The sequence below is a fragment of the Carcharodon carcharias genome, chromosome 2 (genome assembly GCF_017639515.1).
Source record: "Carcharodon carcharias isolate sCarCar2 chromosome 2, sCarCar2.pri, whole genome shotgun sequence".
NCBI classification, from domain to species: Eukaryota; Metazoa; Chordata; class Chondrichthyes; order Lamniformes; family Lamnidae; genus Carcharodon; species Carcharodon carcharias.
In genome coordinates, this window is record NC_054468.1 from 32,858,345 (window position 1) to 32,885,609 (window position 27,265).

Below are 27,265 nucleotides of genomic sequence, written 5' to 3' on the forward strand. Positions count from 1 at the left end.
CTCACATCCCTCTACCCATTCCCCATGGTCCCTCATAACCTCATGCCAATTTTGTGGCAACTCATGCAAATCCAAGCTCCCAACACAGATGATGTTGTTAAATTCAGCAGGATCTTTTGCCCCTTACCCCCTCCATGCCAACTCAACAAGTATCCTTTGACACTTCCTGGACAGCTTTGACACTTGCTGGATGGCTGAACAGCTCCTTAATAGATGGATAGTTCCAATTAGTTTATGTTTAACAAGTGCATAATCATGTTTACTTCTAAAATTCCCAAAGGGTCCCTTACCTCTCCCAAAGGTGTACCAGGACTAAATCCAAAGGGGTACCTTATCTCACCAAAGGGCTACCCTGGCTATCCAAACAAATCCTCCAAGTTCAGACCTCTTAACTGGTTGCTCTGCATACTCTGGGAATCATGCAGCTGGAGTTCAAAAATTGGAAGTTAGTGGAGGCAACAGGTGATTTAAATGGCCAGAAGCCTTCAATTTGCGCATGCATGAACCCACCGGCACAACTTCAGTCTCTTCCCATGAAGATGGGAGATGATGTGTTCGAGGGCGGGACTCAGAAAATTCGGCCATTTCTGGGATTTTCACCATGTCAGAGCAGCTCTCCATCATGGCAAACATCTGGGCCTAAACGTAAGAGTTAATGGCCCCAAAAGTTGGGCAGAGGCAGGGAGACAGTGAAGATGGAAGTCAACGTCCAAGAAACGCAGGTAACGCAGAGATCCTGCTGAATTTAACAACATAACCCATTTGTTTTTAAGTCTCAATTTCTCAGGCGGTGGCTGTCAGGTGGGAAGGCCTATGTTGATAGGCTCCAGCTGGGGAGCAGAAAGGAGAGAGGGAGGGAGATCATGGGTTGGTAGAGATCTCATGGATAGAACAGGATACGTTGTGGCTGGGAGCCTGAGGTTGAGAGAGGCAGATCCTGGTGTCTGTGGCTGCTCAGAGGTTGGCAGAGGGAGGAGAAACAGATGGGACTGGGGACAGTAACCTGGCTCCTCCTGGCCTGCAAGCAGTCGTGGAAAGGCATTTTCCTGCAAGATCTAGCCCTGCGTCCCTCCTTTCAGCATCTCGGGTCCTGAGCTCTGGGAAATCTGGCATATAGGGGTTAAAGGTGAAACTTTGGTAAAATTTGAGGCACACAGCCTCACTAACATATTTAAATAATGGACCCACCATTTGAGAGCAGGTTGGTCGCTTATCTCCCAATCTGTTAAAACCAAATATGGGTGTATTGTGAGGCAGCTTTCCATTTTAACTTTGACCACCACCCACCCCCACATTTAAAAATACCCCCAATGTTTCAAGTCAGTGAGAACAGTTCAACAGTTTTATATTTGAACTGCCAGTTCTTTGTTGAATTAAATCAAGCATTGCTTCTAAAGAGAGCAGCAGCATTGAAATCATTCTGGAAAGCAGAACATCTGCCCGGCTTCCTCATCCACTTTGACCACCAGCATTAGCTTCATTAGAGGAGGTGTAGTGGTACTGTCACTCGATCAGTAATCCAGAAACCCAGGGTAATGCTTTGGGACCTGGGTTCATGAGTCCAGCAGATGGTGGAATTTGAATTCAATAAAAAACTCTGGAATTAAAAGTCTGATGATGACCATGAAACCATTGCCGATTGTTGTTAAAAATCCCCATCTAGTTCAATTATTGCCTTCTAGCCTACATGTGAGACTCCAGGCCCACAGCAATGTGCTTGATTCTTAAATGCCCTCTAAAAAAATAAAATGGATGCCCACATCCCAAAAGCAAATTTTAAAAAATCCAGTCTTGGATGGTTACAATTGCCAGATAACATTGGCCTTCGTTCTGACATATCTTCCTGAACTGTCTGTAGATCTGATCTCCAGCTCTATTTCAGTTAAAATCCAAACCAACCATTTCTCTTATCTCCTATCTTTATCAATATGAATTCTAATTTATCACAGCAACCATATCTTGCTTTATAGTGAGCGATGAAACCCTTCACTCATGATGCCACCCTGCTCACCTTTTACTTCCCCTATTTTTTTACTGAAAATATTACAACAGATGTGATGTCCTTCACTCTGGACAGTAGGGAAGCAGCTATGTTTCTTTATCTGGGAACATTCAAGTTTTTTTAAAATTCATTCATGGGATTACCAGCATTTATTGCCCATCCCAAATTGCCCTTCAGAGGGCATTTAAAGAGTCAACCACATTGCTGTGGGTCTGGAGTAACATGTAGGCCAGAGCAGGTAAGGATGGCAGATTTCCTTTCCTAAAGGACATTAGTGAACTAGATAGACAATCAACAATGGTTTCATAGTCATCCAGATTTTTATTGAATTCAAATTCCACCATTTGCCATGACGGGATTTGAACCCAGGACGGAGCAACCCTGAGTCTCTGGATTACTAGTTTCACAAAAGATGTGAAACCAGCAACAATACCACTACACCATCACCTCACTCCATTACTAGTCCTATTCAGACATTAAGCCACCTTTAATATCTACCTCTTCACAATTATTAATGGCTCCTGTCACTCCAATTCTGTTGTTAAATCTTTGTCAATTTAACACACAAAGTATGTGCTCTAACTTATTTGAACAAGGACCTTCCCTTTTTCTTAGTTTTCTCATTCCATTTTGTCTTACCTTTCCCTCTTAAATCAGCCCTGCAGCCACAGGTTGAGCTGCTTCTTGTTAACCTGTCCAACATGTGGCATATCAATCAATCTGAAAAATACCATCCCTGAGGTCTTGGTTTTCAATCTAGTTCCTTTAAATCCCTCTACAGGAGCTCAAATGTACAGCTACCTGGTACCATGGGGCTGTTTGCCCTCCCCTCCAAGTTTCTCCAATTGCTTTATGATGTCCTTCATTCTGGCATTAGGGAAGCAGCTATGTTTCTTTATCCACTACAGGGCTATTCCTGCCTCTCCTTTTTCCCGTTTACCTCTGTTTTCTCTCTTTCTCCAAATTACAACACTAACATTTAAGATGGTATTTTCTGCTCCCGTGTGTGGTGGGCATCATAACGGACGGGAGCGGAAAATATCAGGGGATAGCAAAAATTGGTTTCACATCTTCGTAAAACCAGTTTGTGATCATCCGCTCCACCTGTCAACGACGAGCCACATTTCCTGCCGCAGCATGTCGGGAACCTAATTTTAATACTTTAGCATCTCATTACAAGCTCTGCTTGCTGGAACCACACCCTTCCCTCCTCATACTGGATCACGAGCTCACGTCGGCATGATTGCATGTCGTGTTTCACAACAGTACATAAGCAATATGCACTTCATGACCTGCACTTCACTTGAGACCTTGAGGTTAGTTTGCATACTTTATTTTAGGCAGCACTCGCAGTCATTAGTGCTAGGCTTCGCAGGCATCACCGTATCGTGATTAGCAGGGTTCATGGGCGGGTCTCTACCTACCAGACTAGTGGTGAAGGGGGGCGTTGGCTTTTCAACAGCTGCAGGGCTAGGGCTTGCTTGGGGATGGGGATTATCCCAGGGTGTATGTGGGGAAACATATTGATTTGTGCAAGTGACCTCAAAATGGTGAGGGCTGAGGAGGCAGTGTCCAGAGGGGATGAGGCCAGACAGAGATGTGAGGGTGTGACTGAATGGTGATGTTCCTTGAGCTGGCAATTAGTGAGATGCCAGTGAATGTGTAATGGCCTTGTGAGTTTTTTTTTTATTCATTCACAGGATGTGGGTGTTGTTGGTTTGGCCAGCATTTATTGCCCATCCCTAATTGCCCTTGAGAAAGTGGTGGTGAGCTGCCTTCTTGAATCGCTGCAGTCCACGTGGTGTAGGTACACCCAAAATGTTGTTAAGGAAGGAGCTGCAGGATTTTGACCCAGTGACAGTGAAGGACAGTGATATATTTCCAAGTCAGGATGGTGAGTGGCCTGGAGGTGAACTTCCAGGTGGTGGTGTTCCCATGTCTCTGCTGCTCTTGTCCTTCCAGATGGTAACAGTGATTTAGAAAATGCTGTCCAAGGAGGCTTGGTGAATTCCTGCAGTGCATCGTGTAGATGGTATACACAGCTACCACTGTGCATCAGTGATGAAGGGACTGAATGTTTGTACATGGGGTGCCAATCAACTGGGCTGCTTTGTCCTAGATGGTGTCAAGCTTCTTGAGTGTCGTTGGAGTTGCACTCATCCAGACAAGTGGAAAATATTCCATCGCACTCCCTGACTTATGCCTTGTAGATGGCAGACAGGCTTTGAGGAGTCAGGATGTGAGTTCTAGGATTCCTAGCCTCTGACATGCTCTTGTAGCCACAGTATTTATGTGACTAATCCAGTTTAGTTTCTGGTCAATGGTAACCCCCAGGATGTTGATAGTGGTGAATTCAGTGATGGTAATGCCATTGAATGTCAAGGGGCGATGGTTAGATTCTCTCTTGTTGGAGTTCGGCATTGCCTGACACTGTGTGGCATGAATGTCAATGGCCACTTGTCAGCCCAAGCCTGGATATTGTCCAGGTCTGGCTGCATTTGGACATGGACTGCTTCATTATCTGAGGAGATGCAAATAGTGCTGAACATTGCGCAATCATCAGTGAACAATCCACTTCTGACCTTATGACGGAAGGAAAGTAGTTGATGAAGCAGCTGAAGATTGTTGGACCTTGGACACTACCCTGAGGAACTCCTGCAGTGATGTCTTTGAACTGAGATGATTGACCTCCAACAACCACAATTGTCTCCCTTTGTGCTAGGTATGACGCCAACTAGTGGAGAGCTTTCCCTCTGATTCCCATTGATCCTGGTTTTGCTAGGGCTCCTTGATGCCTCACTCGGTCAAATGCTGCCTTGATGTTAAGGGCAGACACTCTTGCCTCACTTCTGGAGTTCAACTCTTTTATTCATGTTTGAACCAAGGATGTAATGGGGTCAGGAATCCAAACTGAACGTCAGTGAGCAGGCTATTGCCATGCGTGTGCTGCTTGAAAGCACTGTTGATGACCCCTTCCATCAATTTACAGAGTGTGAGTTTAGAGTGATGAGATGGCTGCCTTACCCTGACAGCACTGATGTGATCATTCATCCTCTTTCTGCACTAGATGGCCAACCTCTTCTGTGCAGCATTGGCACTAACCACCACTGCCACTGCTTCCCAAGCCAGAGTGGTGAGATTGCTGGACCTCCTGCAGCCAGAGATGGGTAGAGGGCATCGTAGCAGGCCTCCAAAAGGCATTCCAGAGATATATCACTCAACTCTTCTTGGCCTTTGGGGTCATGTCTTCGCTGGAGCAGTCCTGGGCTGCAATCATAGAGAACTGTGTGAGCAGCTGCAGTTTAGACAAGGCACCTGGAGTGTGGAAACAATGTGATAGCGTGGTGGGTGGTTCAGAGGCTGCCTGCCAGCGATACAGAGTGTTTTCTGTGGCTGCATAATTAATGATATGGGAAGCGGATGATATAGCGCAAAAACCCACCATTGCGGCTGGTGGGAAAAATGTCCTTTTTCACGCCCGCCACTGCACTTAGTGCAATTCAGGGAAAATAAGGCCTTAGCTTCTGCAAAGCAGCTTATGAATGGCAGAAAGTAACTCATTGAGCCAGATTGCAAGTTTGAATAGGGACTTGAAGAATTAATTATGACATGAACACTCTCCAAAGGCAAATAATATCTAATAAAAGATTTCAGAGATTTATTATCATGGTATAAATATAAATGAATCATATGATGATTACAGGACTAACTCAGTTCTTTTCAGCTTGCTGTTCGTGTTGATTCTTATCAAATCCATTTTACTTACAAACCATTGCTTTATCAGTCAGCAACAATGATGGAATTTCAGATCATGTTTGGCTCTTTAGCTAACCAGAGACTTAAAAAATTATTTTCTCTCCCTCTGCTGAACACGCACGTAACCCAGACCGGAAGAGCCTATGAACAACTGGATGACTTTTCGAATGGTGGGGCATGGATGGTGGTGTGCCCCAGGGATTTATGCAGAATCCTTTTTCATTTTCCATTTATTTAAGTCAACTATTACATGGAATATACGCACAGAAATAGGACATTTGTCCCAACAAGTCTGGATGGTGCTTATATTCCACACAGTCTCCTCCCATTCCATCCAACTCATCTCAGCATATCGTACTGCTCTGTTTTCTATCATCTACATGTCTAGTTTTCTTTTGAGACTTATTTGTTTCTACCAGTTTCTATGGTGGTGAGTTCCACATTCTAACTCACTGAGTAAAGAAATTTCCCCTTATTACCCTATTGGAATTGTTGCTAAATAACTTGACTTTATGGCCCCTAACCTTTGGATTCTCCCAAAAGTGGAAACATTCTCTCTACATCTACCCCGTCCAGCTCATTCATAATTGTAAAGGCTTTTCCTAGGTCACCTCTAAGTCTTCCCTTTTCTGGAGGTAAAAACTCAACCCATTCAATTTTTTCCAATAGCTGTAACAAAACCTGACCACTTATGAATTTTATGTCCCTAGAAAAAAAAATACCAGTGCTTTGTTAGCATTTTAATTGCTTTGCTGACTTTCAATGCTACTTTTAATAATTTGTTCACCTGTCACCCTGATCCCTTTGCTCTTCTACCTACTTAGTTTCTTATTTTCTACCTATTCAGTTTCTTATTTCCTAAGGTATGGTTGATGTTTCATTTTTCCTACCAAAGTGCATCACCTCACATTTATATATTTTAAAGTTCATTTGTCACTTAACAGCCTAATCTGCAGAATTTCTAATATTCTAATGCCTTCTTCTATCATGTTTCATTATTCTTTGGTATTTGATATACCACCATTTCCCCCTCCAGCCCCTGCCCGCTCCCCAACTTCCTCACTGTATGTAGGCATAAGCTGGGGGTGGAACTGATGTATGTTTATGATACCAATTAGAAGGTATGACAACAGTGAGAAGGAATACAAAGGGAATAATTATTTTACTGTTGTGAGCAGATATATACAGTTTAATGCATTGAAATGTGAAATAGTGCATTTTGTGAAAAAGGACGAAAGGAAGTAATCAGAGGAATAAAGAGAAAATCTAATACTGCTTCAATTGTGGAAGTGCAGGTAGAAGACTGTAACAAAGCAGAAAGAAAAAGAGGATTCTGGATTTTACACCTAGGACCAGTGAAAACATGAGCAGGAAAAGTAATATTGAATTTATGTAAGGTATTGGTTGGGCCATAGTGGGTTTTCAGCACCCCAGTATAGGAGTAGTATTATACCCATAGAAAGGATAATATGAAGAAAAACTGGAAAATGGCCTGGAATGAGAGGGTGTAACTGTGAAGAAAGGCTCAAAATATTGTGTTCTATAGATTTCTTTTAAAATTATTCCAAAATTTAAGTTGTTAACATAAAAAAAATGATCTTAAGAGTAAAAATCTTAGCTGGTTGTCAAGTCAGTGATAAGTGAACATAGATTTAAGATTATCAAGAAAAAAATCACATCAAAAGCTAAACATTTATTTCACACCAGAGTATTAGAACAAGGAATGGTCTACCACAAATAGCTGCTAAAATTAAAAGGGAAAAGGGCAGACAAATGGGATTAGAGGCAACGGGCGGTGACGAGATTGGGGGTGCAGGAAGGGCATGTACCTAGGCGGAATTGTGGCATACCTGAATCGTGCCACATTCCTGCCTTTGCCTGAATTAAGTTCTGGGCGGGAAGACCCGTGGCCTACCTTGCTGCCCTGCCGTTGATTGAGGCCCTTGACTGGTCAATTAATGACCACTAAAGGGCCTCATCCCACCACCACTGGGATTAACCTAGCTGCAGGCAGGCCCATCGCCATGCAGCATGTGCAACAACTACTACCCAACTGGCAGCTCGTCACCTCCAGGGGGGATATCCCTTGATCAAAAGCACCCGGTGCCTGAGCGAGGGACTAGACATCGGGAAAGGGGGGCTGCTGAGAGCCACTCCCCTGTCCTTGCTTCCGACCCTCTCTGCCTTCCTTTCCCTGCGGCCCCACCCTAAGAAACCAGCCCCCTCCACCACATCATCATTTACCTTTATTCTGGGTCACCTCATAATCTAGGACCCCAGGGCTTGTACTTCTGGCAGCAGCCACAGTCTCCTTCGTGGCACTGCTGAGCGCAAGAGCTTTTGGACTGTGATTGGCCAGCAGCTCTCATTGGGAGAGACTTCTGCTCCAGAGAAAGGCCTGCAACTGGCCTCACCACTGCCTGGTTGGCATGTGGTTCGGCAGGCCTTCCAGAAAAGAGGCAGCATAGGCCTCTTTCCAGCTCTCCAGCCGACAGGCAATACCCTTGAGGGCTCACAAGATTCCAACCAATATCCACACGAGCTGGCACTGGCATGATGGCCTCCTTCTGTGTTGATCTTGTATATGTTTAACCTGTGATGAAAACAGAACATGCTGGAAACATACAGCAGGTCAGTTAGCATCTGTGGAGAAAACTAGCTGCTAACTGGCAGCAAATTTGTATTTTTCTAATGTGCTGCTAAAGTGCGTTCAGGAAAATGTGCGAAGAAGTGAATGTATAAATACCAATAGGTGCTACATTTCACAGGGTTCTTTGTTCACTAGTCCCATGTATTTTCTCTCTGTAGATCTCTGGAGACCAATGCAAATACAGGGAATGGCACAGTAGACATATCGTAAAAGTGGGAGAACCACATATAGATGTCACTCCCTGGAAATTGGATGTTTTGTCAGCACAAACATTCTGAAACACCAGAAACATTAGACACATAAACATGGAGATTAGCATTTGTGATATTAGTGGACAAATGCGTAATGTGTTTATATGACAATCCTCTGTCCAGTATATTTGTAAGATCATTAACCCATTTAAAATAAACTGGTTAATGTCTGCATTAAAGCAGGGCCAGGGAGTTGTATTGGAACATGTTGAATGTTCATCCGCTAATATCAAAAACATTAATCTCCAGTCTGTAGCCACTCCCTCCTGCATTCTTAAAAAGTCCCATGGGAAACCCACTAATAAAAATGTACAAAAACCTTAAAGAAATATATGTTTTTAAATAAATAAGGAGCAGCTAGTGGGATAAAATGCAAAGAATGGACAAAGCAAGCCCACTTTCCACCCACCCCCTCCACTACCCCAACCCAACCACCGCTACTACACACAGAATTGTTTAAAAACCAAATGGGCTAGCCACGTAGAAAAGAGGTATACAGTCATGTTAAATTAACTGTATTTGCTGGACATAACTCAGAGAAGTTCCAAACAGGTTCAGCACTTAGATCTTTCCTTAATTTGTGGTTACAAAGGGACAGATTTTTCAGTAGCTGTGCATGTAATGGCATTTGCTCTTAAGATGGCCTGTTTTTATACTCACTGAATCTAGCTTCTGAAAACCTGTTTAAGCCAGTTATCTAATTAACTAGTTGCAGCTGCAAGCAGAGCCTGTATAAACCCTGTTTTAAAACTGGCCTAAAACTCACCTTCCAACCCAAACACACACTTTTAGCTAATTACTAAATTAGTTAGACTTTCCCTGTGCCCTTCAGCTCAAAACAATTTGCCAACTATGTTACTGACATCGATAATGGTACAACAAGGGGAACAGGGCATCTGGGATTTGAGTGAACAGGGTAATAAACAAGACATCACCTTAAACAATCAGATTAAAGGATTCGGAAATAAACAGAAGGACTAGGAAGAAGGGTAAACTAAAAGGGAGTGAATCCAATGTCAAATTAGGTACAAGAAGAAAGATAGAAAGAAGACTGGGTTGAGTGAAAGAGGGTATAAAAACAAGCCATCTTACAGTGCTGACTTTGTCTGCACTGCAGTGCTGCTTTGGGCTGCAGTGGAGTGCTTCAGTTGGAGTTCGGTGACTGAGGGAATTTAAGGGTTAAAGTCTAGTCTTTGTTTAATTTAGTAATTAGCTAAAAGTTGCTGTTTGGGTTGGAAGGTGAGCTTTAGGCCAGTTTTAAAACAGGGTTTATACAGGCTCTGCTTGCAGCTACAACTAGTTAATTAGATAACTGGCTTAAACAGGTTTTCAGAAGCTAGATTCAGAGAGAATAAAAACAGGCCATCTTACAGTGCTGACTTTGTCTACACTGGAGTGCTGCTTTAGGCTACAGTAGAGTGCTTAAGTTGGAGTTTGATGACTGAGGGAGCTTGGTGATTTCGGAATGAGGTGATCCTTTGAGTACCATGAGTACAGTCAAGTAAGTATTTACTACTTTAATCGCTTACAGTTTTTAAGGTCTTATTTTGTTGTTTGTAAGGGCTATATTCTGTAACAACGAGGACCAGGGAAGAAGGGCCACAGATTAATTGATATTATTTGATATTAAGTGTCTTCCAAAAGGATTAATTTAATGGGGTAAGTCATGGCAGGAGAGCTCAAAGCCTTGGTGTGCTCCTCCTGCTCTATGTGTAAAGCCGGGAACATTTCCAGTGCCCAGGGCCAGCATGTGTGTGGGAAGTGTCTCCAGCTGAAGCTTCTGGAAGCCTGGGTTTTGCAGCTGGAGCGGCGGCTGGGGACATTATGGAGCATCCACGAGGTGGAAAGTATAGTGAATAGCGCATATAGAGAGATGGTCACGCTGCAGGCTGAGTCCACAGCTAGAAAGGGAATGGGTGACCACCAGGCAGAGCAAGAGAACTAGGCAGGCAGTACAGGAATCTCCAGTGGCTATTCCCCTGCAAAACTGACATACCGCTTTTGAGCGGAATGGCCTCTCAGGGGAAAGCAGCAACAGCCAAATTCATTGCACCATGGTTGACTCTGCTGCACAGAGGAGGAGTAAAAAGTATGGGAATGCAATAATTATAGGGAATTCAGTTGTCGGGGGAATAGACAGGCATTTCTGTGGCCGTAACCGAGACTCCAGGCTGGTACGATGCCGCCCTGGTGTTAGGGTCAAGGATGTCTCAGTGCGGCTACAGGACATTCTGAAGGGGGAGGGTGAACAGCCAGTGGTCGTGGTACACATTGGTACAAACGACATAGGAAATAAAAGGATGAGGTCCTAAAAGTAGAATATAGGGAGTTAGGAAGTAAGTTGACAAGTAGGACCTCAAAGGTAATGATCTCAGGATTACTACCAGTGCCACGTGCTAGTCAGAGTAGAAATAGCTGGATATATCAGGTGAATACGTGGCTTAAGAGATGGTGTGAGGGGGAGGGTTTCAGATTCCTGGCACATTGGGACCAGTTCTGGGGACGGTGCGACCAATACAAACTGGACGGGTTACACCTGGGCTGGACTAGGACTAATCTACTAGGGGGAATATTTGCTAGAGTGGTTGAGGAGGGTTTAACCTAAAACAGCAGCGGGATTGGAACCTATGCAAGAAGTCAGAGGAGAGGGAATCAAGGATAAGAACAAAAAACAGAAAGGGGAATAAGAAAAGTGATAGGCAGAGAAATCAAGGGCAAGAGTCAAACAGGGACTCAGTGAAAAATAGTGGGATTGGAACAAGTAATGTTAAAAAGACAAGCCTTAAGGCTTTGTGCCTTAACGTGAGGAGCATTCGCAATAAAGTGGATGAGTTAACCATGCAAATAGATGTAAACAGGTATGATATAGTTGGGATTACGGAGACATGGTTGCAGGTTGACCAAGGATGGGAACTGAACATCCAGGGGTATTCAGTATTTAGGAAGGACAGACAAAAAGGAACAGTTGGTGGAGTTGCATTGCTGGTTAAAGAGGAAATTAACGCAATAGTGAGGAAAGATATTATCTCCGACATTGTGGAATATGTATGGGTAGAGCTGAGAAACACTAAGGGGCAAAAAACGTTAGTGGGGGTTGTATATAGACCCCCAAACTGTAGTGGTGAAGTTGGGAATAGCATTAAACACGAAATTAGAGACCCATGCAATAAAGGATTATCTGTAATTATGAGTGACTTTAATCTGCATTTAGATTGGGCAAATCAAATTAGTATCAATACCATAGAGGGGGAAATCCTGGAGTGTATACGGGGTGGTTTTCTGGACTAATATGTTGAGGAACCAATGTTGAGAACAGGCCATCCTAGACTGGGTATTGTGCAATGAGAAAGGAATAATTGGCAATCTAGTTGTGTGAGGCCCCTTGGAGATGAGCGACTATAATATGGTAGAATTCTTCATCAAGATGAAGAGTGACGTAGTTGATTCTGAGACTAGTGTCCTTATCTTAATAAATCTTAATAAAGGAAATTACGATAGTATGAGGCACGAGTTGGCTATGATGAATTGGGAAATATTACTTAAAGGGGTGACGGTGGATAGGCAATGGCAAACATTCAAAGAGCGCATGGGTGAACTGCAACAATTGTTTATTCCTAAACAAAAACAGAATTACCTGGAAAAACTCAGCAGGTCTGGCAGCATCGGCAGAGAAGAAAAGAGTTGACGTTTCGAGTCCTCATGACCCTTCGACAGAACTTGAGTGAGAGTCGAAGGGTCATGAGGACTCGAAACGTCAACTCTTTTCTTCTCCGCCGATGCTGCCAGATCTGCTGAGTTTTTCCAGGTAATTCTGTTTTTGTTTTGGATTTCCAGCATCCGCAGTTTTTTTGTTTTTATAATTGTTTATTCCTGTCTGGTGCAAAAGTAAAACAGGAAAGGTGGCCAAACCATGGCTTACAAGAGAAATTAGAGATAGTATTAGATCCAAGGAAGAGGCATATAAACTGGCCAGAAAAAACAACATTCCTGACGATTGGGAGCAGTTTAGAACTCAAAGAAGGGCCAAGGGATTGATTAACAAGGGGAAAATAGAGTACAAGAGTAAGCTTGTGGGGACCATAAAAACTGACTGTAAAAGTTTCTATAGGTATGTGAACAGAAAAAGATTGGTGAAGACAAATGTAGGTCACTTACAGTCAGAAACAGGGGAATTTATAACGGGGAACAAAGAAATGGCTGATCAACTAAACACATACTTTGGTTCTGTCTTCACAAAGGAGGACACAAATAACATAACAGAACTGTTGGGGAACACATGGTTTAGAGAGAGGGAGGAACTGAAAGAAATCAGTATTAGTAGGGAAATGGTGTTGGGGAAATTGATGGGATTGAAGGCCGATAAATCCCCAGGGCTTGATAATCTACATCCCAGACTACTTAAGGAAGTGGCCCTAGAAATAGTGGTCATCTTCCAAGATTCTATAGACTCTGGAACAGTTCCTACAGATTGGAGGCTAGCTAATGTAAAACAGAAACAGAATTACCTGGAAAAACTCAGCAGGTCTGGCAGCATTGGCAGAGAGGAAAAGAGTTGACGTTTCGAGTCCTCATGACCCTTCGACAGAACTTGAGTTCGAGTCCAAGAAGGAGTTGAAATATAAGCAGGTTCTGTTGAAGGGTCATGAGGACTCAAAACATCAACTCTTTTCTTCTCCGCCAATGCTGCCAGACCTGCTGAATTTTCCAGGTAATTCTGTTTTTGTTTTGGATTTCCAGCATCCGCAGTTTTTTGTTTTTATCGCTAGCTAATGTAACCCCACTATTTAGAAAGGGAGGTAGAGAGAAAACAGGGAATCATAGACCAGTCAGCCTGACATCAGTAGTGGGGAAAATTCTAGAGTCCATTATAAAAGATTTAATAGCTGAGCACTTGGAAAACAGTGGTAGAATCAAACAGAATCAGCATGGATTTATGAAAGGTAAATCATGCTCGGCAAATTCATTGGAATTTTGAGGATATAACTCGTAGAGTTGATAAAGGGGAGCTAGTGGATGTGGTTTATTTGGACTTTCAGAAGGCTTTCGACAAATTCCCACATAAGAGATTGGCGTATAAAATTAAAGCGCATGGGATTGGGGGTAGTGTATTGAGATGGATAGAAAACTGACTGGCAGGCAGGAAACAAAGAGTAGGAATTTACGGGTCTTTTTCTGAATGGCAGGCAGTGGTTAGTGGGGTACTGCAGGGATCGGTGCTGGGATCCCAGCTATTCTCAATATATATTAATGATTTAGATGAGAGAACTAAATGTAATATCTCCAAATTTGCAGATGCCACAAAGCTGGGTGGGAGGGTAAGCTGTGAGAAGGATGCAGAGATGCTTCAGTGTGATTTGGACCAAGCTGAGTGAGTGGGCAAATGCATAGCAGATGCAGTATAATGTGGATAAATGTGAGGTTATCTACTTTGGTAGCAAAAACAAGAAGGCAGATTATTATCTGAATGGCTATAAATTGAGAGAGGGGAATGTGCAACGAGACCTGGGTATCCACATACACCAGTCGCTGAAGGTAAGCATGCAGGTGCAGCACTTGGTAAAGAAGGCAAATGGTAAGTTGGCCTTCATATCGAGAGGATTCGAGTACAGGAGCAGGGATATCTTGCTGCAATTATACAGGGCCACGGTGAGAACATTGAGTGCAGTTTTGGTCTCCTTATCTGAGGAAGGATGTTCTTGCTATAGAGGGAGTGCAGCAAAGGTTTACCATCTGGGATGACAGGACTGACATATGAGGAGAGATTGAGTCAGTTATGATTATATTCGCTGGAGCTCAGAAGAATGAGGGGGGATCTCATAGAAACCTATAAAATTCTAACAGGACTAGACAGGGTAGATGCAGGAAGGGTGTTCCTGATGGTGGGGGAGTCCAGAACCAGGGGTCACAGTCTGAGGATACGGTCTTAGGACTGAGATGAGGAGAAATTTCTTCACCCAGAGAGTGGTGAACCTGTGGAATTTGCTACCACAGAAAGTAGTTGAGGCCAAAACATTGTATGTTTTCAATAAGGAGTTAGATATAGCTCTTGGGGCAAAAGGGATAAAAGGATATGGGGAAAAAGCGGGAGCAGGCTATTGAGTTGGATGATCAGCCATGATCATAATGAATGGCAGAGCAAACTCAAAGGGCTGAATGGCCTACTCCTGCTCTTATTTTCTATGTTTCTATGAAAGAGACCGAAAGAACAAATAAGGAACAAAGTTAAATTTTAAATTTGACATTTCTAAAATCTCCTAAAACAATTAACAACTTGAAGGAAAGAGACTCCACACTTCCAATAATTAATTTTCAGTGTCCGAGGTGCTGATTGTCACTAATTAACACTTACTGTGTTAATTTTGCAAGTACTAGCCTAAATATCTGTGGTGGCTTTTATTCATATCCTTTTCACAAATGCAGCAGCTTCATGGCATTTAAAGGATGTCACTGGTTTGGCAGACAACTAACTTCTGTTTTTGTGAACCCAACAGTGGAGCAGTGCTACTCCAACAGCAACATTTGGCATTGGCATTTAATCGTGCATTTGCTCTTTCCTGAAGCTGCTGTAGCATTTACACATAAATAATCATGAGCAAAATCTGGCCCAGAGTTTATTACTTTAAATCAGTTTTGAACTAAAGTTACAAAATTTGAATATCAGGCACAATTGGTTTCTGATAATTATTGGGTTACTAATTATGTTATTCAAATATCTCTAAACAAGTACCTTATGATTAGGAAATAAAATTGACTTGTAACTAAATGATTATTGTGTCCTTTGATAATATTTGCATTTACTGAAATGCCCATCAAATTTTTAGACATTGTTTTAGGTTTCCTGCCACAGATTAACCAGAAAACAGATTAATATTGCCGAATAAATATTAAAAAGACTTTTTAGCAGTACTGAGTCAGTTATGAGATCATCACACATTGAAAATTTAATCTTGACTTGAGGGTTGCAATTTAACGTCTCACTGTACAATTTTCAAGCAACCCACACACTGTTGGTGTTCTGATTTTTTAAAATAATCATCTGTATGGAATGGATTCTGAATAGTGAACATACTTACAAATTTTGGAACTATACTTTTCAGGGTTTCTTTCATCATTTGTTTTCTACTTGCTTATTTATATGGATATTAAATGAAATTTCAGGAGTAATATGCATTTTTAAAACAATGAGCATCTGGTGCTTTGTTTTAAAGCAGGATAAAATATTGTAAAACAATGTTCTATATATATTCCTTGAATTTGCTTTGGAGCAACTGGTCCTTGTTCCCTCCGACTTGTCATTCATAAATATCATCAGTTGGACACTAAAAGGACCCCTGAAGGGAGCAACGTACTGTTAAAAAAGCACAAAGGTCTCCTCTTGATATGACAGAATGACAGAAATGCTACAGCGGAGAGGGAGGAGGACATTTAGCTTTATTGGGTACTATTTATCATGAGGGCTGTTTCATAAAGAACTGAATAAAGCAACTAAGCCAACTGAATGTTTAATGACATTTGAAAAATTCCAGCTTAGGTAGGGGTGAAGTGTTGATTTTACCATGCTACCCCACATCTCCCCATAGCAACATCAGGAGATGATGGGACTGGGGAGATGATGTCACTTGCCAGTTAAATCTCCTCTGCCTCCAATCCAGTCACTGGATAAGAATCACAATGTCACTGTCTACAAATGAAATAGAGGCACAGAATACATATTTAAAGATAGTAATTGTTCGTTTGGTTCACTTGAGGATGAGGGGAAGGTTTATGTTGAAACATTACCATAATTACTAATGCAAAGTAGGTTTAGCTTTTCTTGCATTACCAGGGAATATTAACGACAGGGCTAAAATATTATATGATCATTTTAATTGAATTAGGTATTGGATGCTGAATATGCCTCGATATGTTCACTAGATCAAATAAGACAGTTGCTCTAATTATGTCAACTTGTGTTTTAAAAGAAAATCAGTGAAATTAATGTATACATATAGCCTAGAGATTACTGTTTAATATTAGTATTTTTATGTCAGTTGAATCATTTTAAGCGAGAAATTAATACATTTAAAACAAGTGGATTATGGTTTCTGTTAAAATGGGAAGAATTAAATATTATTTGAATCTGAGTAGCATCTTTCAGAATTAAACACAGGTGACAATCACATTGTGGCTCAATTGGATATAAGGAAATTTTTAAAAAAGACATATTTAAATAGAGCTATTCAGAACTCAGGAAGAACCAAAGCACTTTACAATTAAATTGCGATTGTCACTGCTGTAGCCAATTTATGTACAGCAAGTTTACACAAGCAGTAGTGAATTGAATGACTAGACCTTCTGTTTTAGGGGTTTGTTGTGATATAAATATTGGCCAGGACACTGGGGGGGTGAGCTGACCTTCTATTCTTAGAATGCTACCATGGACATACGCCTGAGAGAACAGGCAGAGCCTCAGTTTAGCTTATTATCCAAAAGACAGCAACTCTGGCAGTTCTGCTCAGTACTGCACTGCAGTGCCAACCCAGATTACATACTCGAGTCTCTGGAGTGTGACTTGAAGGTGTTAGCTTCTGACTCAGAGGCTGGAATGTGACCACAGCTGACACACATTTTGCCACTCCACAGGACATAAATCAGCCAGGGTACCCTGGCTGATGGTCACCTTGGCATATCTTCTTTCAGGATGGGACACTGGATACATGGTATCTCGTGATTTCAGTGCTACAAGCGTTAAACAGATCATGTGCCCTTGTCTCCCTTCACCAAACTTCAGAGTTTTAAAGCTAGAAAGCACGTCCAAACTAAGATAATAGGCCATTTCCAGCAATCCTCTGGATCAGGAGTGGCTGCCATTTGGATTTGCACACCACATTATGCTTGGTAAGTGTAAACCTCCTGAATTTTTCAAGGTATGAACAATTGTGGAGTGAAGCTAATTCAAACAATGAAAGTTCCCAGGTAATCATGCCACAAAAACCTTCTAAGTTAAAAGCCACAAGCTAATTAAGATTATAAAAAGGTCTGAAGGATGTACTCCAGAAAGGACAGTACTTATGCTATGGATATTCCTTACTAATGTGAGGAGCTGTTATCTTTGGCTCTGTCCTGACCAAAGTCTATAGAGGCAAGCTATCTTGACCATTGTCAGGTAGATGTGTCAGGAGACCCAGATATGGCTGGTGGCAAAATGATGGATGAATACTGTCCAGCTCTGATACCTGCTGCTCTCCCTGACAAGCCTTCTTTAATCTTGTATCACATCAACCCTGAAATTCTGGGGTAAATGTTTGTCTTTACCACATGGTAGGAGTAATCCAATGGAGTAGAATGCCTGCCTGTTATAGAATCCATCCAATCTTCATTCACCATATTACTAACCATATGGTGGTGAAAATGTACTTATAATGAACCCCATCATTCATTTTAATTTGATTTGGCGACCACCACAGTATTTTGTAGTTTGCATTTGGATGCATTGTTGCTTGAGCTCCTATAAACGTTTGTATTGTTTGAGTTTTTTTTCACTTCCCTTCTCTTGTTTCATTCTTCCTGTTCTATCAAATGCTTCAAGAACAGCTAGTATCAAGCTGCTGAACCTGATACCCTATTTCCCTATTCTTACCTCCACCTAAACACTTTTTACCTCTTCTCTCCAAAGCACCGTAGCAGAAGGCACTGAAAAATGAATATTAAGAGCTCATACAAAAGAATAGCAATCAGACATGAAACTTAACTTAATGATCACACCAGATGGCTGAGCAAAGCACATAAAATGATTCCATTCTACAAACAGGAAATCACTCTGTCATGTTTACATGCATTTAAATTGATTTGAGTATTAAAATTAAGCATTCACACATTTTGTCAGTTTTGCAGTAATAATGCGAGATCCACGAAAGAGATTAACCACAAAATTTGCTTTCACTCAAAGAGATAGATGGATTACCACCTGTAGTGTGATTATGTCCCAGTTGGCGGTGCTTCAAATGAGGATAGATTAGCTTTCTTAGTCTTTCTTGACAACTGAATGATGTGTGTTCAGGAATCACTTTTACTGTTCTTCTCTGAACATTTTTCACTGTCATAATTGGATAGAACAGCATGAATTATCTGTCCAATGGTAATGTATTGTTGTACAAATGGGGGAAGATTTCCTTTATGCACGGAGATGAATTTACAAAGTATCTGTTTACGATTTCACGACACCCAGTGTAAAGAAGAACAGAAATCAACATGAAGATAATGCCAGGTACTTGAATAGACTAAACAGTTGAATTTCTATGGGGCTGTCATGATCATCTGCTACCTCTTCTGTGGAAACCCCAGAGCATGATGTGAGCTTCATTAATAGATTATTTTTTAGTAATGTTGTTTCCTCCTATCACATGACATGAGTTCAGCTTTTGACTTTCTGTGCAAAATAACTGAATGGTATCGCATTAAATAATAGTCAGGGTAAAATTTTAGGAAACAATTTTCAATTCTCATGAATTTTTTCAGCAAAATTATTGATAGGAGTCATTTCACAACAACTACCTAACCACAGATCCCCATCTGGTCAATATTTGTTAAGAACTGTAATTATTCAAATCCCTTCTGGTACCCTCTATTAAAAAGTTGATAGGTAGAAATCATTCTTTTAATTTCCATCACACGTACCGTCGGGCAGCTGTTTCCTGCCTTATCTTCCAGGAATCCAACCCGGCAAAGTTTCTTCTCATTCCGTAACCAATATTCCGCAGAGTCCAGTAAACTATTGCTGCACAAGACCTGTTGAAAGAGAAAATCAAATTATCTCTGTTTCAATCTACAGATTTGTTTCACCATCAGCAAGTGTTTTTAATATATTTATATGAGCATTCAAGGCTGCTGCCCGTTAATATGCTTTTTATTTCAATTATGGCAAGAAAGATTTAAATGTGAAAAAGGTCAAGAAAGCTTGCACATGAAAGGGCCAATGAGCTGCAGGCACAAGTCACCACTTGTGCCTCTGGTATAGTGGCAACAGCAGCTCTGGCTCACAAAGTACACAAGAATTAGGAGCAGGAATCTCTTTTTGTGATTCATGTACCAGGCCACCCAGATCCCTCTGTACCAGAGTCCTGCAGTCTCTGTCCATTCATATGGTTTACTGCTTTTCTATTCTTCCTGTCAAAGTGGTCAAATTCACATTTTATGCCACCTGCCAAATTTTTGCCCACTCACTTAACCTGTCTAAAGCTACCTGTAGACTCTATGTCCTCCTAACAATTTACTTTCTTACATATTTTTGTGTCATCAGCAAATTTAGCAACCATGCATTCGGCCCATTCACCCAAGTCATTGAAATAGATTGTAAATAGTTGAGGCCCCAACACTGATCCCTATGGCACTCTACTAATAACAACTTGCCTTTCCGAAAATGACCTATGTAACTCTACTCTCTGCTTCTTGTTAGCTAACCAATCCTTATCCATGCCAATATATTACCCCCTACACCATGAGCTCTTATTTTGTGTAGCAGCCTTTGATACCACAACTTGTATCTTTAGGAAATCTAAATACACCAAATCCGTAGGCTCCCCTTTAACCACCTTGCTTATTATTTCCTCAAAGAACTCTAATAAATTAGTCAAACACAATTTTCCTTTCAGAAAACCATGTTGACTCTGCCTGATTGTATTATGATTTTCTAAATGTCCTGCTACTGCCCCCTTAGTAATGGATTCTAGCATTTGTCCTATGACAGATAACTGATCTGTAGTTTCCTGTTTTCTGTCTCCCTACTTTCTTGAATACAGACGTACATTAGTGATTTTGTACATGAGTGGAAATTTTGATGCAGAAAATTAGAGATACTGAAGGGCAATTGGAAATTTTTGCTGGGATTGAAGGGGCCCGGCAGCAGGAAACTTAGAGTTCGGGGTTTCTATGCACGCGTGAAATTTTAGGAGGTGCGTGCGTGCGTGCGTGCGTGAGTGAGTGAGTGCGTGCGTGTGTGATGTAACAGGTAGATTCCCTACCCCAAAGTTAGCCTGATTGACAGGCTTGGCTTCTAGTCGGTGGAGAACACGAGAGAAGAGGCTGCAGGGATAGATTAGTTCGAGCCATGATCAGGCAGGAAGTGGAAGCTGTTCACATCCAGGGAAGGGGTAACATTCAAGACTCGCAATGGGGGCTGGAAGATTTGGATGAACGGGTGGGTGGGGGCGTTGCAGTTGGATGCCTCCAAGGCAGTTTAAATCGGCCTTGGGGATCGAGGCAATCGGAGGCCTCATGGGTTGGTGTGGGGGGTTGGGGTTAGCACAGCCCTCACCACCCCAGATCTGCCAGGTTTCCCAAGGCAAGAGAAACCCACCCATCCGGAGCTATATTTAAAAGGCTGCAGCCTCATTATAATATTTAAATTGCCAAGCCTGGGAGTGGATTGGCTGTCCTCCCACCCATCCCGCCTGCATTAACATCAGACCTGTGCGGATCGAAGCTGGGTTGTGGTCGGTTTCAGATTTTTAAAATTAGTCTCCCACCTGACACAACCCTGTCCATTATTTGGAGTTAAAGTAAAGAGGGCAAGGTCATGGAGGGATTCAAAGATAAGGAAGAGCATTTGTGGCATGGGAGGACTAGGAGCCACTTGATGCCAGTGAGAACTGAGGGGATAGGCAAGTGAGACCTGGGGCCGGATTTTCATGTCTCTGTGCATGTTGGAAAGATAGTGGGCAGGATTTAAAAATAGTGGGTGGGACCCGATTCTGTGATACCCACCCCATTCCCATTGTGTGGGATTTTCATGGCGCTGGGATATGAGTGTGGGCAGTAAGGCCACGCGCAGCAAACCACACTTACCTACTCTCGTGTCCATTGGCATTTTAGGCCCCCTGCTATTTCCATGGAGACGGACCCATTTTGGCAGGAAATATGGTTCACGGCACCGCAGAGTAGTCATCAGCGAGATCGGGGAAGTCTAATCTAGAGTCAGAAACCTCTGACAGATAGTTTAAAAAGTGCTGACAACTGTACATGTCATAATGTGATATGCCAAATATATTTTGAATGTAGTGATTAAAGATAAAGTTTTGTTTAGAAAAGGCATCTGACCACTACACTGACCAGCATTATGAAAGCATTCAGATACAAGAGAGTACTTTATCCAGTGGATAACATGCTCTTTCTCATTCAACAGCACTGAGATTAAAATTTTATCCGCCAATCTCCTACAGATTTTAATCATTTCTTTGATTGACAGTCCAACCATTTGTTAAAGCCATTGAAGCAGTGGAACAGATGACTATCTGTTCTCTGCTTCAAAAGTTGAACTGGTGGCAAATGTCTTTAAAAGACATCAAGGTTTTGATATATTCAGGGCTGTAGGCACAACTGTGCAATGGAATCTCATTATGAATGCTTGACTGAGTACCAACCTATTAATGGATATAGCTCAACAGTAATTGTTTATATAGCTTTGCAATGGAATCTCATTATGAATGGTTGGCTGGGATTCAAACACACTACTGGATTTAGCTCATTAACAGTTGTTGACACAGCTGTCAGGAGGATGGTGAGCTTTGTTTTGATTGTCAGTTCTAAGCAGTTAATAGGTTTAAAGTTTTTTTGAAGGAGTGTATTTATTTTGACAGCTTTGTGGCCACTCAACAGTAAGTTTTTTTCCCAAATGGAGTTTGAATGGTTTGTTTTGATTGACGAGTTTTATGAGCTCCTAAGAGAATTAACGCTTTATGAAGGGTTTTTGAATGGGTGTTTATTTATTTTGACAGTTTCATCAGCAACTCAAAGAATTCCCAATGTTATTATGATCTCATGAGTTCTGTCCTTTGCGGATACTGGGTGAGTGGGCATGTCGGTATGGAGGGGGCATTGGGATATGACTGGGGGGCAGTGGTGAGGGCTAGGGTGCCTAACACATTTACAGAACTGGGCTGATGTTCCAGTGAATGGAGGCAGGCCCTCTAACCTGCCCACCTCAGCATCTACCTGCCTCCATTCCCACCTCAGACCTGAAGGCAGTGGCCCCAACTCTAGCCCAGCCCTGCCACCCCACTTTGAAAATAGCACAAGCTAGCTCTGCCAGGCAGGAGGCGGGATTGCGATATTGTGAAAATCGGCAAGAAGAAAATCTAGGCCCTGGCATGAGATAAGAATGCAGGCAGCAAGGTTCTGGATGAACTGAGGTTTATGATGGGTGAAAGAAATTGGAGACAGAGAGGGCATTGAAATATTTAGTCTAGAGGTGACAAAGTCATTGTTGAGGTTTTCAACAATTGATAGGCTAATGTGGGAGAGGAGGAAATCATTGAAATATAGAGGATATGGAGTCAGAATCTTAACTCAGGGTTGAATAAGGTGCTGTGGTCTGACTCAGACTCGGTTTATAGCGTAAAGTTTGCCCATTCCATATTAATGCTGCCCAGATTGGACATAGATGCAGGATTCATGGCACAGCAAAAGAGCTGCTGAGCCTGAAAGGCAGTTTTCATCACTCTCACCCTATGAAGAATAAAGTTCTTCAAACATTTCATGAAATGCAAAAGCTTTTATATTTTTAATTTCTACACACTCTCCAGGAATTTCCTCATGGTTTCTCCCATTTTACTGTCAAAGTTATGGCAATGAAGCAAGAGAAAAGTGTCTAGAAAATTGCCACCAATTTCTTTTTCTGGTTAGTCAATTTAATCTTACCTGTTGGGTTTAGTAAGCATGTTCCATCATTTATAGCCCAATTCACAGACTGAAGTTTCCAAAGTTAAGAAGCTTATGAGCATACCCCGCAAAACAACTATCGGTCTTCCTGCCATGTCTCTGGCACAACCCCCATGGATTTTAATTAGTTGAAATTAGTTGAAAGTTTCCATCTGAAATATTAATCTATCGTTCTCTTTCAGATACCTGCTCTATAGTTTCAGAATTTGGTAACCTTCATTCAGACTTCAGAACCCACAGTTTCTCTTTTTACAGAATATGCCTTCTTGTACTTTCCCTTGAATTCCTGATCAGCGAGTACTGGTTTGGGTAAAACAGATGATTCCCTCTCCAGAACAGATGGTAGGTTTAAGCACATCTTGCAGCTGCACTTGCATTTGCCTTCCAGGTGATCATGGAAGCCCTCTGTGGATCGCCACATCTATGTGGTGCAGGCGCTTGAGCATTCTGACGATCCCTTGAGCGGTAGAGTCAGGAACTCTTTGCTCCTGGTAGGGCTACCAATGGTGACGAGGTTATGGTAATGTGCCAGACAAAGTGCGGCCCAAATGTTTGTCAACGGCAGAACATTTTCAACAACTCCTCAACTGTGAATCCACTGTGGCAGCTGATACTCTCCAGGGTAGCCCACATACCCTAAGGTAGGACCCATGTGTGAACCACCATTGTTGGAACAGCTGTGAAAAACAACAAAACCTAAAGCCCAATGGTATTCCAGCTGAGGTCATCATAGCTGGTGGGTTTTTGCTCTCATCAAAACTCCATGCACTCATCCTACAGATTTGTGTGTTTTGGTGGGGTGGGGTGGGGGGGCAGGTAAAGAACTCCCCCCACCTGTTGTCAGGAGTGCGACAGACCGTAAATATATTCAAGAAGGGAGATAATGATGCTGTTGAAACTATTGAGCTATTTTCTGCTTGTCCACAACAGGGAAAATCCTGATCCACGTTCTCCTGAATCGCTAATTCCTGTGATTGAGGAAAAGCTCCCAGAGCACAGTGTGGCTTTAGATCTTCCAGAAGAACCTCTGACATGGTCTTTGTTGCCTGGGAAATCCAAGAAAAGTGTTGAGAATAAAACCAGGAAATCTTCATTGCATTCATTGACCTGACAAAAGCATTTGACTCATAAATCATGAGGTTCTGTGGATTACGCTCAAACGATTTGGATGTCTCATCACAAAACTTCAACACGATCTTGCATTCTGAAACAGATGCCTTCAAAATCTGGACTGGGATTAAGCAAGGCTGTGTAATAGCCCCCATACCCCCCATATTATTTACAATCTACCTGACAGTGGCTATTCATTTCATCAATATTAAATGCTGCCTAGATGGAAAACCCTTTGACCTGTGCCAAAACTAAACTGACTACCATAGTCACATATAATCCAGTTTGCAGGTGACTGCAGTGATGTTACCCACTCTACACAAGATTTGCAAGCCACTCTCAATCTCTTCAATTCTGCATACAAGAAACTCAGCCTGTCCTTGAATGTTGCCAAAAAAAAACTTGTATATCAACCCACACCTGCTCAGCCAAATATTCCACCTCCCATATATGTTGAAGGAGACATTCTAGAATGGGTTGAGCACTTCCCATACCTTAGCAGTGACCTCTTGCAAAAGACCGCCATTGACAAAGAGATCCAACACTATGGTAGTGAGTTTTTGACAACAAAGATCTCTGCGAGTCAACAAAAATCATTTAGAGTAGTGTAATTGTCATTACCACATTCATGTACTGCAGCGAGACCTGGACTCTGTATCAGTGACACAAAAGAGCATTAGAGAAATTCCAACAACAATGCCTCCACTGCATCCATTGGATTCAATGGGAGGACCGTCAAACACCAGTGTCCTTCTTGAAATCATTTTCACAAGCATTCAAGCAAAATTCCTGCAAAATTAACTTTGATGGATTGGACACTGTGCCCAGATGGCCGAAAAGTATCTCCTGGCGGTTTTCCCAACTCTCAACTGACCAACATTCCAGGAGGAAACAAAGAAAACACTTCAAAGAAGCTCTCCTTGAAGTGCAGCAGCATTGACATTAATGATTGGTGGGAGCTTGCTACCAATCATCCAAAATGGCAACAACTTTTCCATGAAACATACACTTGATTTAAACATACAAAGACCTGAGGGGTCTTGACTGTGGATGTGGAGAGCATGTTTCTTGTGGGAGAATCTAGAACTAGGGGTCACTACTTAAAAATAAGGGGTTGCCAATTTAAAGTGGAGATTAGGCAAAATTTTTCTCTCAGAAGGCTCAGTGTCTTTGGAACTACCTTCTTGAAAAGGTGGTGGAAGCAGAGTCTTTGAATATTTTGAAGGCAGAGGTGGATAAATTCTTGGTGAGCAAGGGGTGAAAGATTATTGGGGGTAGGTGGGATGCAGACTTGAGGTTACTATCAGATCAGCCATGATCTCTTAAGTGTTTTGTCACTTCTTAACAGTTAAGAGTACGCACACACATACACACAAGGAGCCACTTTGGTGTCCCACAGTAATTTCGGACCCAAACAGACTGATCCAGGTTAAACTCTCAAGCTGGTTTACTTGTGTCGTGTGGCCTTTTCTGATCAAGTTGCCTTGAACTAATCTTTCCTTTCAAATCTAGACACAGCAAATCCATTCTGGTATACAGTCGTCTTCCAAACATCAGCTCAGCAGGAGATACGCGTGTTGTTGAATGTGGAGTGTTATGAAACATCATCAAAAGTTCTTCAGCTTCAACTTCCAATGTGTTTGCATCCTCCTCTTCAATATGGTCATTTTGAATGTATGGACAAAGCACTCTACTTCACCATTTGAGGATGGGTGTTAAGGTGAGATGAGAATCTGCTTGATCCTATTGTTTTTCAAGAATGTTTGAAATTTACATGATGTGAATTGTGTGCCATTGTCAGACACAATCTGCTCCGGCAATCCAAAAGTAGTAAACACATTCCAGAGAGTATCAATGGTCTTTATGCAGGTGTGACCACGATACATGTAGAGTTTTCTCCAATGGGCATTTCTTGAAAATCTTCTCCCATGTCTTCTCTGAAGCAATAGAAACAGATGCTCCAGTGTCAACCTCCATTTCAACCATTTTACCATTTAAGACAATGCCAAATTTTAGTCCTTCATATAGTTTCAGATCAGACTGAATGTAATACAATTGTTCTTCTGCATTGTTGCTGTTAGTTTCACTTTCTGTCTCATCTGGATTCGCATTAGTTTTGTATTTTGTTTCCAAGTAACGCATCTTTTTAAACTGCCTCTATTTTCAAACGTGACTTGTCCATGTGCTCCTCGTGATGCTCTTTTCTTGGCGGTACTGTTTTACTGTGATCAGTCTTTGATGTACATGCACACTATGTGTCCTTTTTATCCCCACAGTAGCGACAATCAGTGGATTTTCGCTTACAGGTTTCTGCATTATGCCCAATTCCATTACAGTGGTGACATGTTTGGAAGCGAGTGTACCCTGACTTTACTATTTCAACTTCAGCATTGTTAGCATGTGCCTTCAAATGTCCAACTTGTTTCTCTGCCACTTCTATGCTTTGCGCAATCTTGAACACTTTCTTCAGTGTCAACTCTTGCTCCGCTAACAATCTATGCTGAATTCTTTCATTTCTTAGTTCACAAACCAAGTAGTTACACAAAACTTCTTTCAGGTAACCTTTAATGTCACAACATTCTGCAAATTTTCTCAACTAGGCCAGGAACTGGGAAACTGACTCACTTTCATCTGTTCTCTTCAGTGAAACTTGAATCTCTCGGCAATAATTTCTGGTTTGGGATCGAAGTACTTTTTCACAAGCTCTTTAAAGCTTTTATCTGCTGGCTTGTCAGGAGCAATGAGATTTCTCAGTAATTAAAACTGAGGTCAGCTTTTCCTCTTCAATCTCATTCGCAATGA

At 41.9% G+C, this 27,265-nt stretch overlaps 1 protein-coding gene across 1 annotated transcript in view; it reads right to left on the reverse strand.

Annotated features, from left to right (window-relative positions):
• Nucleotides 1–26,605, reverse strand: part of LOC121287201 (SPHK1 interactor, AKAP domain containing) — a 145,239-nt gene extending 118,634 nt beyond the window's left edge. The window contains exons 1-3 of the mRNA XM_041204859.1: nt 26,348–26,605; nt 24,211–24,399; nt 19,316–19,426 (exon numbers count right to left, since the gene is read on the reverse strand). Coding sequence (XP_041060793.1) covers nt 19,316–19,426; nt 24,211–24,399; nt 26,348–26,605 — 558 coding nt within the window. The remainder of the gene's footprint in view (nt 1–19,315; nt 19,427–24,210; nt 24,400–26,347) is intronic.
• Between the last annotated feature and the right edge of the window lie 660 nt (nt 26,606–27,265).